Raw genomic sequence first — 17,946 nt, 5'->3', positions numbered from 1 at the left:
TGATATATTTCTCTCTGTCTTTCCCTCTCTCTTCCACTCTCTCTAAAAATCAATGGAAAAATATTCTCCAGTGAGGATTAGAAAAAGAAGAGAAAAAGGAAATGAGGAGGTTGCGCCCTGAGGGTTTTGCTCAGTGGTTGAGCTTTGACCTATGAACCAGGAGGTCACAGTTCAATTCCCAGGCAGGGCACATGGCTGGGTCATTGGCTCAATCCCCAGTAAGGAGTGTGCAGGAGGCAGCTGGTTGATGTGTCTAGCTCTCTATCCCTCTCCCTTCCTCTCTGTAAAAAAATCAATAAAAATATATATTAAAAAAAAAGAAAACGAGGAGGTTGAAGTACTGTGGCAGCCCCTGTAAGCAGAACTCTCAGGCTGTTAGGTTTGGAGGTTTGGGGTTGTTTTTAAGACCTCAATTCCCCTGGTAAAAAGTCTGAGGAAGGTGGGAGGTGCTGGAGGCCCCAGATCCGTTCCTTTTTGGAGGTTGCAGGGGTTGAGGAGGTGGTGGGAAGAAGGGGTTGGGAAGAAGGTGTTCTTACAAGGAAAACAGCCTGCTTGGAGGGCTTTGGCCTGATGGAAGTCAGAACACCCCCTGGACTGCTGAAAGTCATCAAGTAACAATGAGGTCACCCATTCAGCCTCCTCGGCGTCTAGCCTTCAGGACCAAACCCAGGCATTCGTGCTGAAAGCCGGAGCCACTCTGAGTTCAAAGCTAGGAGGCCCTTGAAGGCACAGATGTGAGGATCGAATTAGTGACCAACACACCCAGCCCCCTCACCCCACCCCAGTCAGACTGGCTCAGCCTTTCATAGTCTTTGTGGTGAGGCAGACTCAGTAGGAAGGTTTGAGCCTAATGTTTCCCAGCTTCTGACTGTCTCGTTTTAGCTTGATAGGGCAAAAGGCCGGAGGCGGCCCAGCTTTGGCTGTGTTCACAGGGCCTGCCTTTCTACCCAAAGAGCAGACGAAGGCGGGATCCGGGATGAGTGGAGTTACAGCAGGGAAGACTGCCTCTGGTAGTGACACCTTTACGACCAGCCTGCCACCAGAGAGCACTCATTAAAGACCTGTTTGCGCCCCAGGCAGTTTGGCTCAGTGGATACAGTGTCAGCCTGTGGGGGACTGAGGGGTCCCGGGTTCGATTTCCAGTCAAGGGCATGTACCTGGTTGCAAGCTCCTGATTGGGGGCGTGTGGAGGCAACCAATCAATGCGTCTCTCTCACATTGATATTTCTCTCTGTGTGTGTCTCCCCCTCTCTTCCACTCTCTCTAAAAATCACTGGAAAAATATCCTCAGGTGAGGATTAACACCAAATAATAAATAAATAGATAGGGCCTGTTTGCATCTGGTGCCTTCCCAGGCTTTGTAGCAAGTCAAGACCCTGCTCTGTGGGAGTTCACAGCCCAGTCTTTAGAAGGGTTCCCAGATGATCCAGTCTCCGGTGGTACAGTCTGTTTCATGGCAGTTCTAGCCCACAGGCTATTTGCACAGGTTGTCAGCACACTGGGCTCACCCTGCAGCTTCCTGTAACACCCAGGGCCGCTGGAGATTGAATTTTCATGCTTTGCCCTCATAGTTCTAGAGGTGTGGGGGGCGGCGGGGGGAGGCTCTAATCTTGCTGATGTTGCCTGCAAGAAAGATGAGACCTAGGAGAGGTGTTCAGCAAATGAGTTTGGACGTTACAGAAGGAAGTATGTCAGTTCCTCTGGAGAGCCACAAGCAGATGCTTCCTGGACAGGAGCCAGGCGCCGGTGCCCCCGTTTGCGTGGTGATTTTTAGACTTTGTAAGACGTGTGTGTACATATGCGCATATGCGTACGTACGTCTAGCCCTGCTAGGGAGCAAAACCTTCATTCTCTCCTGTTGGAGAAGAGCCATGTGGACGGTGCAGACACGTCCTCTGAGAAGACAAGGCTTGAGCAGTCAGTGCGGTGACTCATGGTTTTGGAATATAGGATCCACCACCCTGTTCTGGGGAAGCAACGTTTGCCATGAAACAAACAACAGAAGATCCCGCCATTATTTATAAAGGCAAGAAAGAACCAACCCAGATGTTTGTGCCACGGTGTCTGGAGGAAGTGGCCGGAACCCTCCTTGTTGGGCAGAGTGGAGGAGTCTGTTGAGGGTGGTGTGCTGGTAGGGCTGGGGGCTCGCTGCTCCTGGGGCCGGTGTAGATGCCGAGAGGTGGACTCCTTTGCCTTCGGGAACGTTTGGAGGATGAGTGCATGGGCATAAAGAGTTTCCCCTGCTCTCCTCCTCCGCCCCACGCCTGGCCTGGGCCCCTCGGGGCCTGGGAGTGACCTGCTCTTGTTTGGTCTCTCCCTCAGGGTGAGCGTGAGCCTGGGAGATGGCAGTGATGGAAGTGGCCTGCCCAGGCGCTCCTGGCTCGGCGGTCGGGCAGCAGAAGGAGCTCGCCAAAGCCAAGGAGAAGACACAGGCCCTGGAGAAGATGCACAGCTCCGTCAACAAGCTTGAGGCCGTGGAGAAGAGCCCCGTGTTCTGCGGGAAGTGGGAAATCCTGAACGACGTGATCACCAAAGGCACCGCCAAGGAAGGCTCCGAGGGAGGGCCGGCCGCCATCTCCATCATTGCCCAGGCTGAATGTGAGGGCCCCGGGCTGGGCGGGTACTGGCTGAGAGGGCGGGCCCGCAGGTGGGTGCAGCTCTTCCGCAAGGAGGGCTGGCACAGGTGAGGTTTGGGGTCTCCTATGGAAGAGGGAGGTCGTGGTGACCACTCTCTGTGATTCTCACGAGACACAACGGGGGGGCGGGGGAGTGGAGGTTAAGCCAGGACTGAGCGCGAAGTGGGAGTTATAACGGTGCTGGGGAGTGAGACAGGAGGAGGGAGAAGTGGCAGATGGAGGCCTTTTCCCATTGTAGCCAGAGCAGGGAAGAGAGCTGGGAGGCAGGACCCCGTGGGCGCCACAGGTCCCGGGGACTCTGCAGGATCGCCAAGCAGGCCCTTAGCCCTCTGTCCTGACCTTGGGCAGCCGGCGCATCGCTGGAGAGGCCCCGACAGGAAAGGCCAGGTCTCCTGGAAAGCCCCGGTGGGGCCTGGTTCTCTTCCATCTCAAGGCGGCCCCGCCCCGAAGAATGAACACCTGCTCCTGGGCCTGCTGGGCACGCTGATGGCCGCAGGCGGCTGCCGGGTGAGGCCTGGCCTGGCCCTTTCTGCTTCCACTTACAATACCTCAAAATGACTGAAACGATGGCTGCCCCAGGAGCCCGAGAAACTCCCAGGAGGGCTGGGTCGGGCCAGGAGTCTCCTCTCTCCCCACCCACCCTCGGAGGTTTCTGGGCCAGGCAGACAGCTCGTGACGGCATTTTCCCACATTCACATCCTTCCCCTCATCTTCCACTGCCTTCTGTCTGGTTTTTGAGGAGAGATGAGGGAATAACAATTGAAGTGGAGCGAGTGACAGAATGTAATAATAGACACATAAACACACATATACACATACGTGTAAGTACGTAATAGCTTATATTTATTGAGCTGTGATATGTGCCAAGCACTTTGGTGAGGATTTTGTATAGATCATCTCACTTAAGCTTCACAGTAAGGGAAGTGAGGTGGGCACCCTATGACCCCGTATTATAGGTCTGCCCTCTGCTCTTGACCCGTAAACTGGGAGGGTGGGGTGAAGCAGTCAGTGAGAGGAGCTGGCATGCGTAAGGAGTGAGCCACCAGACAGACGGAGGTGGTCTGCAGAGGAGGAGGGGGAGTGGTCCCGAGGGTGTCTCTACAATGCCTCTCTCCCAAGTGCTGAATTCCTGTTCCTTCTCTTCTCCCTTCTGCTTGTCCAACCCCGTTTCCTTTACTTCACAGGTGAGAATAGCCAAGAGTTCAGCCCCACCTTTTCAGAGCGGATTTTCATCGCTGGGTCAAAACAGTACAGGTAAGGAGGTGAGCTTGAGCGGGACACGGGGAACTAAGCCAGCGTCCTCCCTCCCCCAGCCGCCCGCCCAGCCGCTCCCCAGTGACCCCTGGCTCCCTCCTTCAGCACCTGTGGTGCAGCCCTTGGAACCCGCCCAGGCTTTCCTGGCGGAGCTGCTCTCTCAGCCAAATAAGCTTTTCAAAAGCTTTTCACAGCGTGTGGATGACTGCCTCTGGGTCGCATCAGCTTGACATTTTATTTTTATTCTCCTCAGAGTCCTTGCTGCTCCCCCTCATTTCCCATCAACAGGGAGGGCGCTGGGAACAGAGATCACTTTTCCGCTGGTCCGTGACCATAGGTGCAGGCCCGAGGGGCCACCCTGACTGTGGGAGAAACCTGCAGTGTCTTTTCTCCTGTGAGACACCCGGAGGGAGGAGGGTTTGGAAACAGGCAGACCCACAGCTCCGGGGCCCTGGAGGAAGGCGGCCAAGCGAGGCTCAGTCTGTTCCCAGGCTCCCCATCCCCAAGGATGAATTTCGGCAACTGAAAGTTGAACCTGGAAACAACTTCCTCCTCTACCGCCAGGCGGACTTTTTTTATCATTGCAATATGGAAACTGCTAGTGATAAAAAGGCTGTGGGGTCCTAGCCTGTTTGGCTCAATGGATAGAGCCTGCTGACTGGAGGATCCGGGTTCAATTCCAGTCAAGGTCACATGAGCCGGTTTCGGGCTCAGTCTCCAGTGGGGGGCGTGCAGGAGGCAACCAATCCCTCTCATCATTGATGCTTCTGTCTATCTCTCCCTCTTTCTTCCTCTCTGAAATCAATAAAAATATATTTAAAATAAAAAAAAGGTTGGGGGAGTGCCGCTGCCCTTGAACCCATAAATGCTCAATGTTTACACTGCCCCTCATGCCTTTTTGCCTAGGGGAGGGGCTCCTGAGGGAGCCACTCTTGGAGCTCCCCGAGAAAAGCGTGTAGGCCTCTAGCAGGCCTCTAGCGGCCCCCAGGACTCAGGTGCGTCTGCCTCCTGTGTGCGAGGGTGGCTAAGGCCGAGGTCTGTCTGCAGCTGTTTGGCAGCCATCCTTCCAGAAGCCGCTGCCAGTGCCTTAATACCTGGCAGGGGAAAGAGCCAGTGAGATCCATGGCGGTGGGGAGGCCATAGAGAAAGCCAGGCTCCCCTGGCCCCTGGTCACCAGCCCAGGCAAGATGTCTTGTTTCTGTGGCTCCTCACATTCCTATGGCCACCAGCGATCAGAGGTGACCGTCCTCAACTGTCCCTTCTTCTGGAGGTGACAGAAGCAAACCCTTGTCAGTTAGAGTTAATGCCCACCACGGAGTGACCCTCAGAGCCACACGCCACCTGCTGGGCCCTCCAGGGACTCCCCCCTTGGAGAGCAGGGAGAGAAGCATGTGCCCTGAACACCCAGCCCCAATAAATGCCTTATGGGAAATTTGCCTTCGGGGCCAGGCACTGAGGTAGGCTTTTCAAATGAGATGTTTCTTTTTTTATTTTATCTTTTATTTTTATTGATGTCAGAGAGGAAGAGGGAGAGAGAGACAGAAACATCAAAGATGAGAGAGAATCATTGATCAGCTGCCTCCTGCACACCCCACACCGGGGGTAGAGCCCGAAACCTGGGCATGTGCCCAGACAGGGAATGGAACCGTGACCTCCTGGTTCATAGGTCAACCACTGAGCCACACTGGCTGGTCAGTGAGCTGTTTCTTTCCACCTCTCCACCTGCAGAAATACTACCCCCACTTTATAAATGAGAAAACTGAGGTTCCTGGGGGCTTAAGAACGTTCCCAGGTTCACTTAAGTACCAAGGGATTTGTCTATGACTCTAACCGCCGTTACCTAAGCAGTTATGTCTTCCTGCCTCCTCGTGTTCAAAATGCATATCTGTCCCCTTTTTGACAGCCAGTCTGAGAGCCTTGATCAGATCCCCAACAATGTGGCCCACGCAACTGAGGGCAAAATGGCCCGTGTGTGTTGGAAGGGGAAGCGTCGCAGCAAAGCCCGGAAGAAACGCAAGAAGAAGAGCTCGAAGTCCCTGGCTCAGGCGGGAGTGGCCGTGGCCCGACCGCTCCCCAGGACCCCCGAGCAGGAGAGCTGCACAGTCCCTGTGCAGGTGAGCCCCACCGTCATCCCCAGAACCGGCTCACGGGGCCCTTGGCACAGCGCCTGGGCCTTGGCCTGGCCCTATGTCCTAACACCTGTGTTTTCCCCACAGGAGGACGAGTCCCCACTTGGCTCCCCATATATTAGCAACGCCCTCCAGTTCACCAAGCCTCTGAAGGAGCCAGGCCTTGGCCAACTCTGTTTTAAGAAACTTGGGGAAGGCCTACGGCCAGCACTGCCTCGGTCGGAACTCCACAAACTGATCAGCCCTTTGCAATGTCTAAACCACGTGTGGAAACTCCACCACCCCCAGGATGTAGGCCCCCTGCCCCAGCCTGCTCACCCCTTCCCCTACGGCAGACTGCCCCATCCCTTCCCATTCCACCCCCTCCAGCCCTGGAAACCTCACCCCCTAGAGGCCTTCCTGGGCAAACTGGCCTGTGTAGACAGCCATCAGCCCCTGCCTGGCCCACCCCTGAGCAAGCTAGCCTATAGAGACAGTCAGAAGCCGCTGCCTGGCCCACCCCTGAGCAAGCTAGCCTATAGAGACAGTCAGAAGCCGCTGCCTGGCCCACCCCCGGAGCCCAGCCGCCCACCTTGTGGCACTCATGAGAAGTGTTCTGTGGAGGAGTACCTGGTGCACGCCCTGCAAGGAAGCGTGAGCTCCGGCCAGGCCCACAGCCTGGCCAGCCTGGCCAAGACCTGGTCGGCGGGGGGCTCCAGGCCCCAGAAGCCCAGCCCCCAAACTGAGGACAGCGAGGGAGTCCTGCTTACTGAGGTAACTAACTCCCCAAACACACACATACCACTCCCACCACCAAGTCCAGGGTCAAGGGTAGCAGCTGGGAGTCAGGGGGACCTGCTATGGAAGAAAGGGCGTCGCTGGAAGCCTGCCAGACCCACTGTCAAGTTCCCACCCTTTAAGTTTTTTCTCTTTATCAAGATCACTGAGGCATGGGATAAAAAGATGAAATCATAGCGAATGGCTGTGGCTGATGAAAAGCAGAGTCACCCATTCAACCTCCAGGCTCACTTTTCCGTCTTTTTAGCTATTTCTGTTTTTAGTCTGATTGGTTACCTCATTACTGCTGATTGTGTGCGTGTGTTATATGAATAATACATGTGCAGAGAAATGGGGATAAGCAAATATCACCTTCAGAGGTTACCCGGGACCCCGATGTGAAACATAGGATCTGGCCCTCCTTCACTCCTCCCCGTCTTCCCCCTTTCCTCTGGTTCTCTTACCAGATAATTTTGTAACTGTAAATGATTTTCCACGCTTACATTTCCGGGCTTTATTCCATCCATCTTTGACGTTATCCCTTGGCCGGCCCCTGCCCCCTGCCCTGTCCTTCCCTTTCTTCTACCTTTAGCGCCTGAGTTATATTGTCTCATCGTCAACATTGACTCAATGTCCGTTTCTGTCCCACAACCACAGTCTGGGAGGCTTTTCATCACACGGACCCGCTTGCCTCCGGCAGCACGTGAGGCACTCATCCGCCTTCACCTAATTCCCATAACCCCCTCTCTGGGTCCTGCCCTCCCAACCCCCACCTTGGTGATGTCTTTGGTTGTGAGGGCTCAGCCCCAGCCTGGCAGCCTTCCTGGCTGTAACGCTTCGTCCCCCTGTGGCCTGGCCACTGAAACGGGCCTTTCTCCGCCAACTCCAGAAACTGAAGCCTGTGGATTACGAGTACCGAGAGGAGGTCCACTGGGCCACGCTCCAGCCCTGCCTGGGCAGAGGCTCCTTCGGAGAGGTGCACAGGATGGAGGACAAGCAGACTGGCTTCCAGTGTGCTGTCAAAAAGGTAGGCCCCAAAACGTGTGCCAGAGCTCCAGGGGCTGGAGAGGGAGGCCAGGGTGCCTGCTGCACTCCCTCTGCCTTCCTTCGAGGTAGGGCCAGGGTGGCATGGGTCTAACTTGCTAATGGAGCCCGGCTCTCCTGGCTGCCCTGGCTCCGCCTGGGAGCTGCACTTGTTATGCGTGTAAGTGAGAGGGGATCTGAGAGTGTGCACGCGGCCTGGGCCACTCCTGAGGCCATGCCAGGGGCAGGTAACCCTGGAAGACGGGTGGGTCGCCATGACATGCATGTGAGGCCAAAACCCCTAACCACATAGTGGAGCCGCCACACCTGGGCCATAAGGCAATTGCAAGAGCAGCACCTCCACCCGACAGGTGCCTCCTGGAGGAGTCTGTGCGTCGGGGGAGTCAGATCTGGTTTGAGTTTGGTCCTGGGTGATGGACATTATGAGGAAATGAGACTTAGCAAGAGACCCAGGCTTGTCTGACTAGAATCCGCCTCTGAAACACTTCTCAAGGAGAGTGGGGAGAAGGACTTGTGATCCTAGGATTTAACTAGAGACACAGGCATGCATCACCGCTCCACTCTCTCATCTCACCATGTTAGAACTGAGACCAGAGAGCCACGTGCCTTGCCCAAAGCCACACAGCTGGGCCTGAAACGGAGGCCTCCTCCTGTCACACACAGGCCCACCAGCCGCACATCCACACACCTGGAAGGTGTCAACCCTGCTCCCCTCCTGCCCCCTTTTCTCCTGCCTCTGGCTCTCAGCTCATCTTGACTGGAAGCCACTTGGTCCCTGGCCCTAGGCCAGCATCCAGGACCTCTGAAGCCAGAGATCAGAAACATTTCTGGGGGCATTTCCTTGGCCCGCTGGCAAGGTGAAACAGACTAGCTGAGAGATGGACCTGGTTATCAAGCAGCTTTTGTCAAGGACATTCTGGTCCCTAAATGGAAATAAACCAAGTAGCCAGACCAGGGCCTGTGCCGAGTGGACATCAACTCTGCCGCTGCCATGGATGCCTGTGGCTTTAAGGGGTGAAGATACAAATTGTGACATTGATACACCTGGCTTCCCTGGCTTGTACTGGGGCCAGGGTGTTAGAGTTCTACAGTTGGAGCCTCGGGGCGACAGGACGAGAGAGGGGACTATCCGTAGGTATTACCCCAAACTTCAGACGTACTGTCTCAAATAAGCAAGCTCTGCCCTCGCCAACCCCCACTGACCAAAACATGTGCGGAGTTCCTGCCAGCGTGGGTCATCTTCCCCTGGGATGCCAGGGCCTCGTGCCTGACCTCTTCAGCAGCAGCTCCCTCCCCAGGCCATCGGAGAAGGCACAGCTGTCCCTCCTGAGAGGGTGTGAAGTGTCCTGGAGATGAATGGTCAGTGCTGGGGGCTTAGTCACCGGGCTTCTCAGCTGTTCCCCTGAGGAGGTTGTCAGAGTCCCAGGCAACAAGGTAAACAACCCGAATATAGTAGAAGAGGACACATCCTCCGTCGCTCACCAAGGCAGTGAGGGAAGCTCCAAGCACCAGTCGGCTGCCCACCCATCCACTCAGTGCTTCTGCTTCTGCTGGAGCATCCACTCTCCCAGCTCCCCTCCTGCTGTCCACGGTCTCAGTGGGGACGGCTTGTTGGCAGCCCACACAGCCGCCCTTGGATGGGCAGACAGCCCCGCCCTGCTCTCCTTTCTCTCAAGGGGAGGAGATAGGGCAGGCAGTGGGGCTCTTCAGGATGTTCATCTGGAAGAGCTGAGAACCAGTTCCCTGCTGAAGAGTAGGATGGGGGACGGGGTCAGAGGTCAGGCTGCACATAGGGTCAGAGCAAGTCGTGCATCGTCTCATGCTCCCTGGGGAGGATCCAGCACGCGGTGAGGACAGCGCTTCCTTGGTCCTCCTTCTAGAACATCCATGGCCCCAGGTCAAATGCTGATTGGTCATGAGTGTGGGGTTTAATGTAGAGTTTTTATTTTTTAAGGTTTTGTATGATCTTACTTTTTTTTTTAATATAATTTTATTGATTTCAGAGAAGAAGGGAGGGGGAGAGAGAGATAGAAACATCAATGATGAATCACTGATCGGCCGCCTCCTGCACGACCCCTACTGGGGATTGAGCCCGCAGCCCAGGCATGTGCCCTTGTCCGAAATCGAACCCGGGACCTTTCAGTCTGCAGGCCAATGCTCTATCCACTGAGCCAAACCAGCTAGGGCAGATCTTACTTTTTAATTGCAAATAAATATAGGCTCATTATAAAAGAATTCAAATGATACCCAAAAAACAAAAGTTTCCCTGTTCCCTGACCCCATTCTCAGAGGTAACTATTCTTTGACATAAATCATTTTAGACTTGTTATGCATATATAAACATGTAGTTGTTGTCTTTATTAAAATGAGGTTGTACCCTAGAGGTTGTTCTGTACCATGTTTTCTTCATGTAATAATATGTCATGGGCAGATTTCCTTGCTGATACATATGCATTGTGCTAGTGCTTTTAACAGCCAATATATAAGCTCTCATCCTAGCAGCGGATGAATTCATAGGGTCCATGTCTCCTCTGTGTGTGTGTGAGTGTGATGTATAGATGCACACACACATTTTTATGGGGAAGGGTCCGTGTTATTTATCAGATTTTCAAAGGAATCTGTGGCCCAAAGAGGGTTAAGAACCATTCATTTGAGAACATCTGGCTCAAGCATGGAGTTCTGGGAACCTCCTTTTAACTCTGCCACTGACTTGGGATAGCGTGGCCTTGGCCAAGTAAAGCCAGCTGCTGCCAGGCACCTGCTCCGTGGAGATAATGGGGATACCAGCTCACAGGCTATTGCAAGATGTAAATAACCACTGATTAGTGTAGAATAGTACCTGGCATATGTTAAGTGTGTATTAAATATTAGTTCTCGTTAACATCCTTATCTAGCCCAGTCCCTCACTTTCTGGGTGAAGACACCGAAGTCCAGAGCGGGGAGGTGGACCAGATGCGCAGCTGGCCTGGCTGCACAGCCTGTGTCCTCCCCACCTGGCTCCCTCGGGACTGCCCTGCCAGCCTGCTCTCCCTGAGCTGGCACAGATTTCTAAACCACCTTGTGTTTTTGAAGAGTCTCCTTTGACCTCACTTTGGTTGGGTGGGTGGGAATGCTCTTAACATGGCCGGGCCACTCTAGAGGGACTTACGAATCTCTTAAAAGTTAAAGCAGGGGTCCCCAAATTTTCTTTCACAGCTCTTCATGTCTCAGTAATATTTTCTTGGCACCCCAGGCCAAAACAAGTACCTAACAGTTCCATTTATTAAGGAATTAGGTCCAATAATGTCTTTATCCTAACAACTTTGTAGCCATTTGAAAAACAATACATAGAAATTGAAAGAGAAATTTTCTTCTGTTCTTAATCAACCATAATTACTACTGGGATGCACTCATTTTTGGGCACTGCACAACTTCTCAAACTTTGAAATCAGATTGGACACCATCACCTTCATTTCCTGCTCCCCATGTTCCCCCCGAAGTATGTATCACAGCAACCTCCGAAAACCTCATTTCATAAAGATCTACCATCAAAGGAATACTCTGCAACTTAGTGTTGAAAGTGAACTATCTCAAGCCAGCTGTTTACTCGACGTCCCATAAACGTACATCGTTGCTATTGCCCCCAAAGTCAAATATTCTGGCGTGGCCTTCGAAGTTCTCGGTGATGCCCCAAGGTGCTTCGACTAACAGTTTGGGAGCACTCCGTTTACAGACATTTACAAACGAGTCCCGTTGATGAATTAGCTCCAACTTGGGTTCAGAGCTGGAAACACTGACAAAGAGTCAAAGTTCATGCGAGTTCATTAACAAAACCAGATAGTATTCTGTATGTAACCAGGAGAGAGACATTTTCCACTGATAGGCAAAAGTCCAAAAACCCCACATCGTCAGAGCTGTTTGCCAAGTCAGCACGTCTCCCTCCAAAGAAAACTGCCAGGTCCTGACTGATTTTTTCCAGCCTGTTCTGCTACCCCTGGCGCCCCCTGGTGGTAGTACCTCTCCAGCGGTTCTCAACGTGTGGGTCGCGACCATCAGAAAACACATATAGCATATCAGATATTTACATCACGATTCATCACAGTAGCAAAATTACAGTAATGAAGTAGCAACGAAAATAATTTTATGGTTGGGGGGTCACCACAACATGAGGAACTGTATTAAAGGGTCGCGGCCTTAGGAAGGTTGAGAACCACTGCTAGGCGAACACGAGAACCCCCAGGAGCCGGGAGGAAAGTCTATTCAGGAAGCCCAAGCATTTCCTCAGCTGCTCTTACTTGAGCTGGAGGAGGAGGTGGGAAGCTAGCATTTCCTGAGCACCACTGGTTGCCAGGCCCGGTGCTGGCTGTCACCCCTCCAAATGCTCCCTCTTCCCAGGAGCAGAGCCACTGCCCCCACCTTTCACTTATGGAAACAGGGTTTGGGGGGATTTCTCTACCTTTAGAAGTGGCTGAGTGAGGGTCTCTGCTCAGGGTGCTTGTATGAGGGTCTGTTCCTTCCTGCCACCCCATGCTGGTCCCTGCAGAAAGAAGGGGGGGTGCTCAGGCGGCCGGTCCCCGGCGGGTCCCGGCGGGAGGGTCCTTGGCCAAACCCCTCCCCGGAAGCCTTCTGTGCCCAGATGCTAGGGAAACAGCTGCACACAGAGCACACAGCACTGCGCCGTCCACGTGGACGTCTTAGTCCTGGGAGGAAAGAGACGGCATGAGAGTGAGAAGGGTGCTGAGGGTCAGAGGCACTGACAGAGTCTTGATACGATTCAGAACCCAGCATCTGAGGAGTCGTCGTGGGTGTTGATAGAGGAGAGGTCCTGTGTCTAGAACAGCCGTGGGCAAACTACGACCCGCGGGTCGGATGCGGCCCGTTTGAAATGAATAAAACTAAAAAAAAACAGACCGTACCCTTTTATGTAATGATGTTTACTTTGAATTTATATTAGTTCACACAAACACTCCATCCATGCTTTTGTTCCGGCCCCCGCCCAGTGTTTAAGAACCCATTGTGGCGCTTGAGTCAAAAAGTTTGCCCACGCCTGCTCTAACCACTGAACGAGCTGGCCAGGGCTGAGAGTCCAAAGATATTTTGGTCTATAAATTCTCACATTAGTCAAAAAGTTTGCCCACCCCTGGTCTAGAAATTGCCCAGGCATTTGTGCTGGGGAAGAAAAAAAAAAAGTTCTGTGTTTGGCAGATTTGAGGGTTTGAGGGTGGGCAGCCTGCTGAGAGCCAGGATAAAGATTGCAAGTTTTTGTGTTTTCACATCCATCAGCCCCTCAGAACGTTAGTCAAGTCCTGGGAGTTGCCCCTGACCCCAGGGGTACACAGTTTAGTTTCTGAAGGGCCTGTGGGCCCACCAGGGCCCTGCCTGGCCTCAGAATCGTCACTGGGCACATCAGCAGGCTCTGTGCGGGGAGCATCCGGGTCCTGGCCCCTCACCCTAACTCACAGCCACCCGGGCCCTTTCAGGTGCGAGTGGAAAAGTTTCGGGCAGAGGAGCTGATGTCGTGTGCCGGGCTGACTTCGCCCAGAATCGTCCCTTTGTATGGAGCAGTGAAGGAAGGTCCTTGGGTCAACATCTTCATGGAGCTGCTGGAAGGTGAGGAGCGAGGTCCCACCCCTTCTCCCTCAAAATTCAGAGCCCAGGGTTTTCCCGAGTCTTACCAGGTTCACCTTGGTCCCCAGTCCATCCGTTTTTAACCTATTGACCCTGTGGCATTGGCGGGAGAGGCCTGCTTTCCACCACCCGCCCTTCCCCTCGGCGTGGAGGCCTGGAAGAGCCCCATGTAAAGGCTGGCCCTTGGTCTCCAGGTGGCTCCCTGGGCCAGCTCATCAAGCAGATGGGCCGTCTGCCGGAGGACCGAGCCCTCTACTACCTGGGCCAGGCCCTGGAAGGGCTGGAATACCTCCACACCCGCAGGATCCTGCACGGCGATGTCAAAGGTGAGGCCCTGGTCCCGGCGGGCTTCTTCCTCTCCCGTCCTGCCGACTTCTTCCCCCGTCTGCTGGGCTCCCTGGTCATCTCCACGGGCAGGGCCGGGGCCAGGCTGACAGGGCCGTGCGTGGGAAGGGGAAGTGTTCTCTAAACCCTCAGTGGGTGGTGCCCCACTACACACGGGTGACCACTGTGGGGAGGGAGGCCGCAGAGCTGAGTAAACTCTGCCCCTGTCCCCTCACTCTTGGAACGCCTGCCTTGAGCCTGAACTGATACCCTCTTCCCTTCCTCCATGACGAATGAGCCTAATCAAAAGCAGCAGCTGCCATGGAGGGTCAGCCAGAAAATTGCCTCACTGGAGGTCCAGGGTGGGCCGGGCCCGACGTGACTCACCTGTTCCTCTTCTTCCCCGGGGCGGCCCGGCAGCTGACAACGTGCTCCTGTCCAAGGATGGGAGCCGGGCAGCCCTCTGTGACTTTGGCCATGCTGTGTGCCTTCGACCTGATGGCCTGGGGAATTCCTTGCTCACAGGTAAGCCCATGCCCTCCCTTCCCATCCCCACCCCTGCCCCCGCCTATCGCCATGATGATCATAGCCAGTAGCCTTCGTATTAGCCCTGTCCTCCTGTACCTTCCATAACGGAATCAGAGATGTGAGCACGTATGTCCACCAATATGCTTCAGCCCCACAGCCACCCTAGAGTATTATAAGGCTTTTGTCAGACTTAAATGCAATAACGCATGTCAGCTGCTCGTTTCTGATCTTCCCTTTACACAGAGGAGAATGGAAGGGCTGCGTGCCCGGCCCTAGGTCCCGGGTCTTCTCCCAGACGCTTCCATGGCTCCATCCCTCTTGTCTGGCCTTCTGGGGGAGCTGTGCTCCCAGCCTGTGACCTCGCCCTTCCCGCGCCTTTGAGAGCAGGTTCTGGAGGCACAAAGGCCTGAGCTGTGTAGCTGGAGAAATATCTGGTTTTAACTTTTTAACTTATATTTTTCTGATTATTAAAGCAATTTACACCCATTGTAAGATATTTTGCAACTACAGAGTTAAATGGTATACAAGGGGAGGAAAAAAGGAATTCTCACCATTTTCCTTTCTCAGAAAGATAATCATGAAATTTTAGATAATTCCTTCCAGGTATTTTTGGATTTTTTTTCTGTACATAGTTAAGGCCATTATAACCCAATTTCTGTTCCCTGCTTTTTTCATTTATAACATTAAGCATAAAGTGGTTTCATTTTGATCAAAGGAAAAACAACCTTTTGGAAAAAAGTGCTCGCTTGTTGCTAAAGGGTTGTGATGGTGATTCTGAAGATGTAAACTGAACATGGAAACCTACCCTCCACTCTAAAATAACTTGGGGGTTTTCTTATTACAAAAAATAATTTCTAATATATTTGCAGGAACTAGAGCTAAGCAAAAATAAAAACTGTAGATCACCAGAACAAAAAATGCTATTTACATCTGGAATCAATCCTTCTAGCCCAGTGGTTCTCAACCTTCTGGCCCTTTAAATACAGTTCCTCATGTTGTGACCCAACCATAAAATTATTTTCGTGGCTACTTCATAACTGTCATGTTGCTACTGTTAGGAATCGTCATGTAAATATCTGATATGCAGGATGGTCTTAGGCGACCCCTGTGAAAGGGTCGTTCGACCGCCAAAGGGGTCACGACCCACAGGTTGAGAACCATTGTTCTAGCCTTTATGAACATAAGTTTTCTTTTTTCTTTTTTTTTCACTTACTGAAATTTCAGGAATATGATACCATTCATTAGTCTTCTACAACCTAATTTTCAATGTCCATTTTAAAAAAGCACCTTAAGGATTTGGTCCCAAGGGCAGCGTCCATATTTGGATGATGTATTCTTTGTACCAGTCCCAGCAGAACCCCTGACTTAGCTCATCCCCAGCAGGTTTGATATGAAAGCACTTTACACAGACAAGTTCAAGGCATCTCAAGAACAGACTGGGGTGGTCATTGCCGAAGCTCTTGCCTATCAGAGGTCACAGGTGACTTCTGTCTCCCTTGCTTCCTCAGGGGACTACATCCCTGGCACAGAGACCCACATGGCTCCAGAGGTGGTGATGGGCAAGCCCTGTGATGCCAAGGTGGACGTGTGGAGCAGCTGTTGCATGATGCTGCATATGCTCAACGGCTGCCACCCTTGGACCCAGTACTTCCGAGGGCCGCTCTGCCTCAAGGTCAGTGACAGCACCTGAGACAGCCAGGAGGGACAGCCAGCAGGGCCACGGGGCTCTGGCTGCAGCCTGGAGGTGGCCTTGCATTTTAGCTGCTCTGCAGTGGCAGATGGGAGCAGGGAACAGGAAGAGGCCTCATAAATGTGGGATCCTGGCTAAAATACGTGTCGCCCAAATCTGAGGGGACAAGGGGAGATCCTAACCGAGGGATCTCCTTGAGTTCCTTGCAGGTCTGAGCTCTCCTAGGTCTACACTCTGGGCCCCCTCTGCCTGCCTCCTGACAGGCTGGGCCTGGAGGTCCTGGGCATCTTGCTGCCTGGCTCTGACCTATCCTACTTGTACCCTCCTTTTCCCTTTTCTTGGAAAAGTCTCAGACTTCACTCTACCCCAGGTCCCTCCAGTCCTTATGACCAACCCCCCCAGCACAGCAGGGTGGGGAGAGTGGAGAGAAGCAAGAAGAGAAAGCTGGGGAATGAGGGGGAGGCAGGCCTCACGTGTTGCTTTTTTGTTTTATGAATATATTTGTATTGATTTCAGAGAGGAAGGGAGAGGGAGAGAGAGAGATAGAAACATCAGTGATGAGAGAGAATCATTGATCAGCTGCCTCCTGCACGTCCCACACTGGGGATCGAGCCCACACCGGGCATGTGCCCTGACCAGAAATCGAACCGTGACCTCCTGGTTCATAGGTCAGCGCTCAACCACGGAGCCATGCCCACCGGGCCTCACATGTTGCTTTTTTGACCCCCAGATTGCCAGCGAGCCTCCGCCTGTGAGGGAGATCCCGCCTTCCTGCACCCCTCTCACAGCCCAGGCCATCGAGGAGGGGCTGCGGAAAGAGCCTGTCCAGCGAGCATCTGCGCTAGAGCTGGGGGGGAAAGTCCACCTGGCGCTGCAGCGCGGTAAGAACCTGTGCTGGCCGGAGGGCAAGGGAGGCTGCGGCTAGCGTAGTGGTCAGGAGCCTGGGTTTCCCCATGGAGAACTTCAGGGTTGTTGGTAAGACTGAGGTGATGTGAATAACAGTGCATAGTACTGTGCAGAGGCCGTGCTCAAGAGATGGGGGGAGGGGGTCACAACCTCTAAAGGGGGCCCAGACTCATTAGTCATCAGAGAATGTGCACCAGAGCCAGTATCACTCTCCAGCCATTTGAGCGGCAGAGCCTGAAAGTTGGCAGCACCAAGCACTGGTGGGATGTGGGACAGGAGGCCGCAGGCTCTCCTAAGGGCGCCTGCCAGAGCCTTGGTCAGCACTCAGGCAGACACCCGCAGACCTGGGAGCCACCCTCCATGGGGGGGCGCTGCCAAAGGGGTTCTCACCAAATCCCTAAGAGGACACACTGCAGCCTCGTTTGCAGGAGGGGAATTGGGTGCGGTGGGGTGTCCTTCCCTGGGAGGTAGAGAGGCCAAGGGTGGGGGATGCCTCACAGAGCACCACCCAGCAGTTAAAGCAGCTCCATGTTCACAGAGCAACCGGGCTGCTTACAACCGCAGCGCTGGTGGAAAGAGGACCAGCAGAGCGGGGCCCACAGCACAATGCCTTTTTTGTAAATTAAAAAAATGAGAAATAAAAACCACAAACTCTCTGCAAGAATGAAATCAAACCCAAAATGGCACATTGAACATAACGGAACGCTACCTGGGAGGTTGGCAGGGGAAGGCCGTGGTTATGGGAATGAAAAGGGAATAAATAAGACAGGAGAGGGGCCTTCTGCAGCCCCCAACCCAACATGGACGTTACAAGGATGCTCAGGGGCTGAAGTGCCCCCCGCTCCAGACAATGGTGCCCTGGGGAAGCCTGTGGGAAGGGAGGAGTAAGGGAGGGGGTCAGGGAGGCAGTTTAGCTGGGAACTCGGAGTTGGTGTTACCCCCTGGTGGTTTTTAAATCTTCTCTTGACTATTAATATTAACAAAGTCCTCGTCTGGAGCCAGTTCTGTCCTTTTTCAACTTGCTGCTGTGACCTAGGAAGAAATTGAATAAAAAAAAAAAAAAAAAACAGGG

The 17,946-nt window shown here is 53.5% G+C and overlaps 1 protein-coding gene across 1 annotated transcript in view; it reads left to right on the top strand.

Annotated features, from left to right (window-relative positions):
• Window positions 1-2,302: 2,302 nt before the first annotated feature.
• Window positions 2,303-17,946, top strand: part of MAP3K14 (mitogen-activated protein kinase kinase kinase 14) — a 22,258-nt gene continuing 6,614 nt past the window's right edge. The window contains exons 1-10 of the mRNA XM_006776898.2: window positions 2,303-2,598; window positions 3,821-3,890; window positions 5,794-6,004; window positions 6,107-6,772; window positions 7,665-7,802; window positions 13,279-13,408; window positions 13,621-13,752; window positions 14,171-14,275; window positions 15,787-15,950; window positions 16,699-16,849. Coding sequence (XP_006776961.1) covers window positions 2,343-2,598; window positions 3,821-3,890; window positions 5,794-6,004; window positions 6,107-6,772; window positions 7,665-7,802; window positions 13,279-13,408; window positions 13,621-13,752; window positions 14,171-14,275; window positions 15,787-15,950; window positions 16,699-16,849 — 2,023 coding nt within the window. The 5' untranslated portion in view covers window positions 2,303-2,342. The remainder of the gene's footprint in view (window positions 2,599-3,820; window positions 3,891-5,793; window positions 6,005-6,106; window positions 6,773-7,664; window positions 7,803-13,278; window positions 13,409-13,620; window positions 13,753-14,170; window positions 14,276-15,786; window positions 15,951-16,698; window positions 16,850-17,946) is intronic.

The sequence above is a fragment of the Myotis davidii genome, unplaced genomic scaffold (genome assembly GCF_000327345.1).
Source record: "Myotis davidii unplaced genomic scaffold, ASM32734v1 scaffold109, whole genome shotgun sequence".
NCBI classification, from domain to species: domain Eukaryota; kingdom Metazoa; phylum Chordata; class Mammalia; order Chiroptera; family Vespertilionidae; genus Myotis; species Myotis davidii.
Note: the sequence above shows the minus strand (reverse complement) of the source record. Positions and strands in the feature narration are given on the sequence as shown.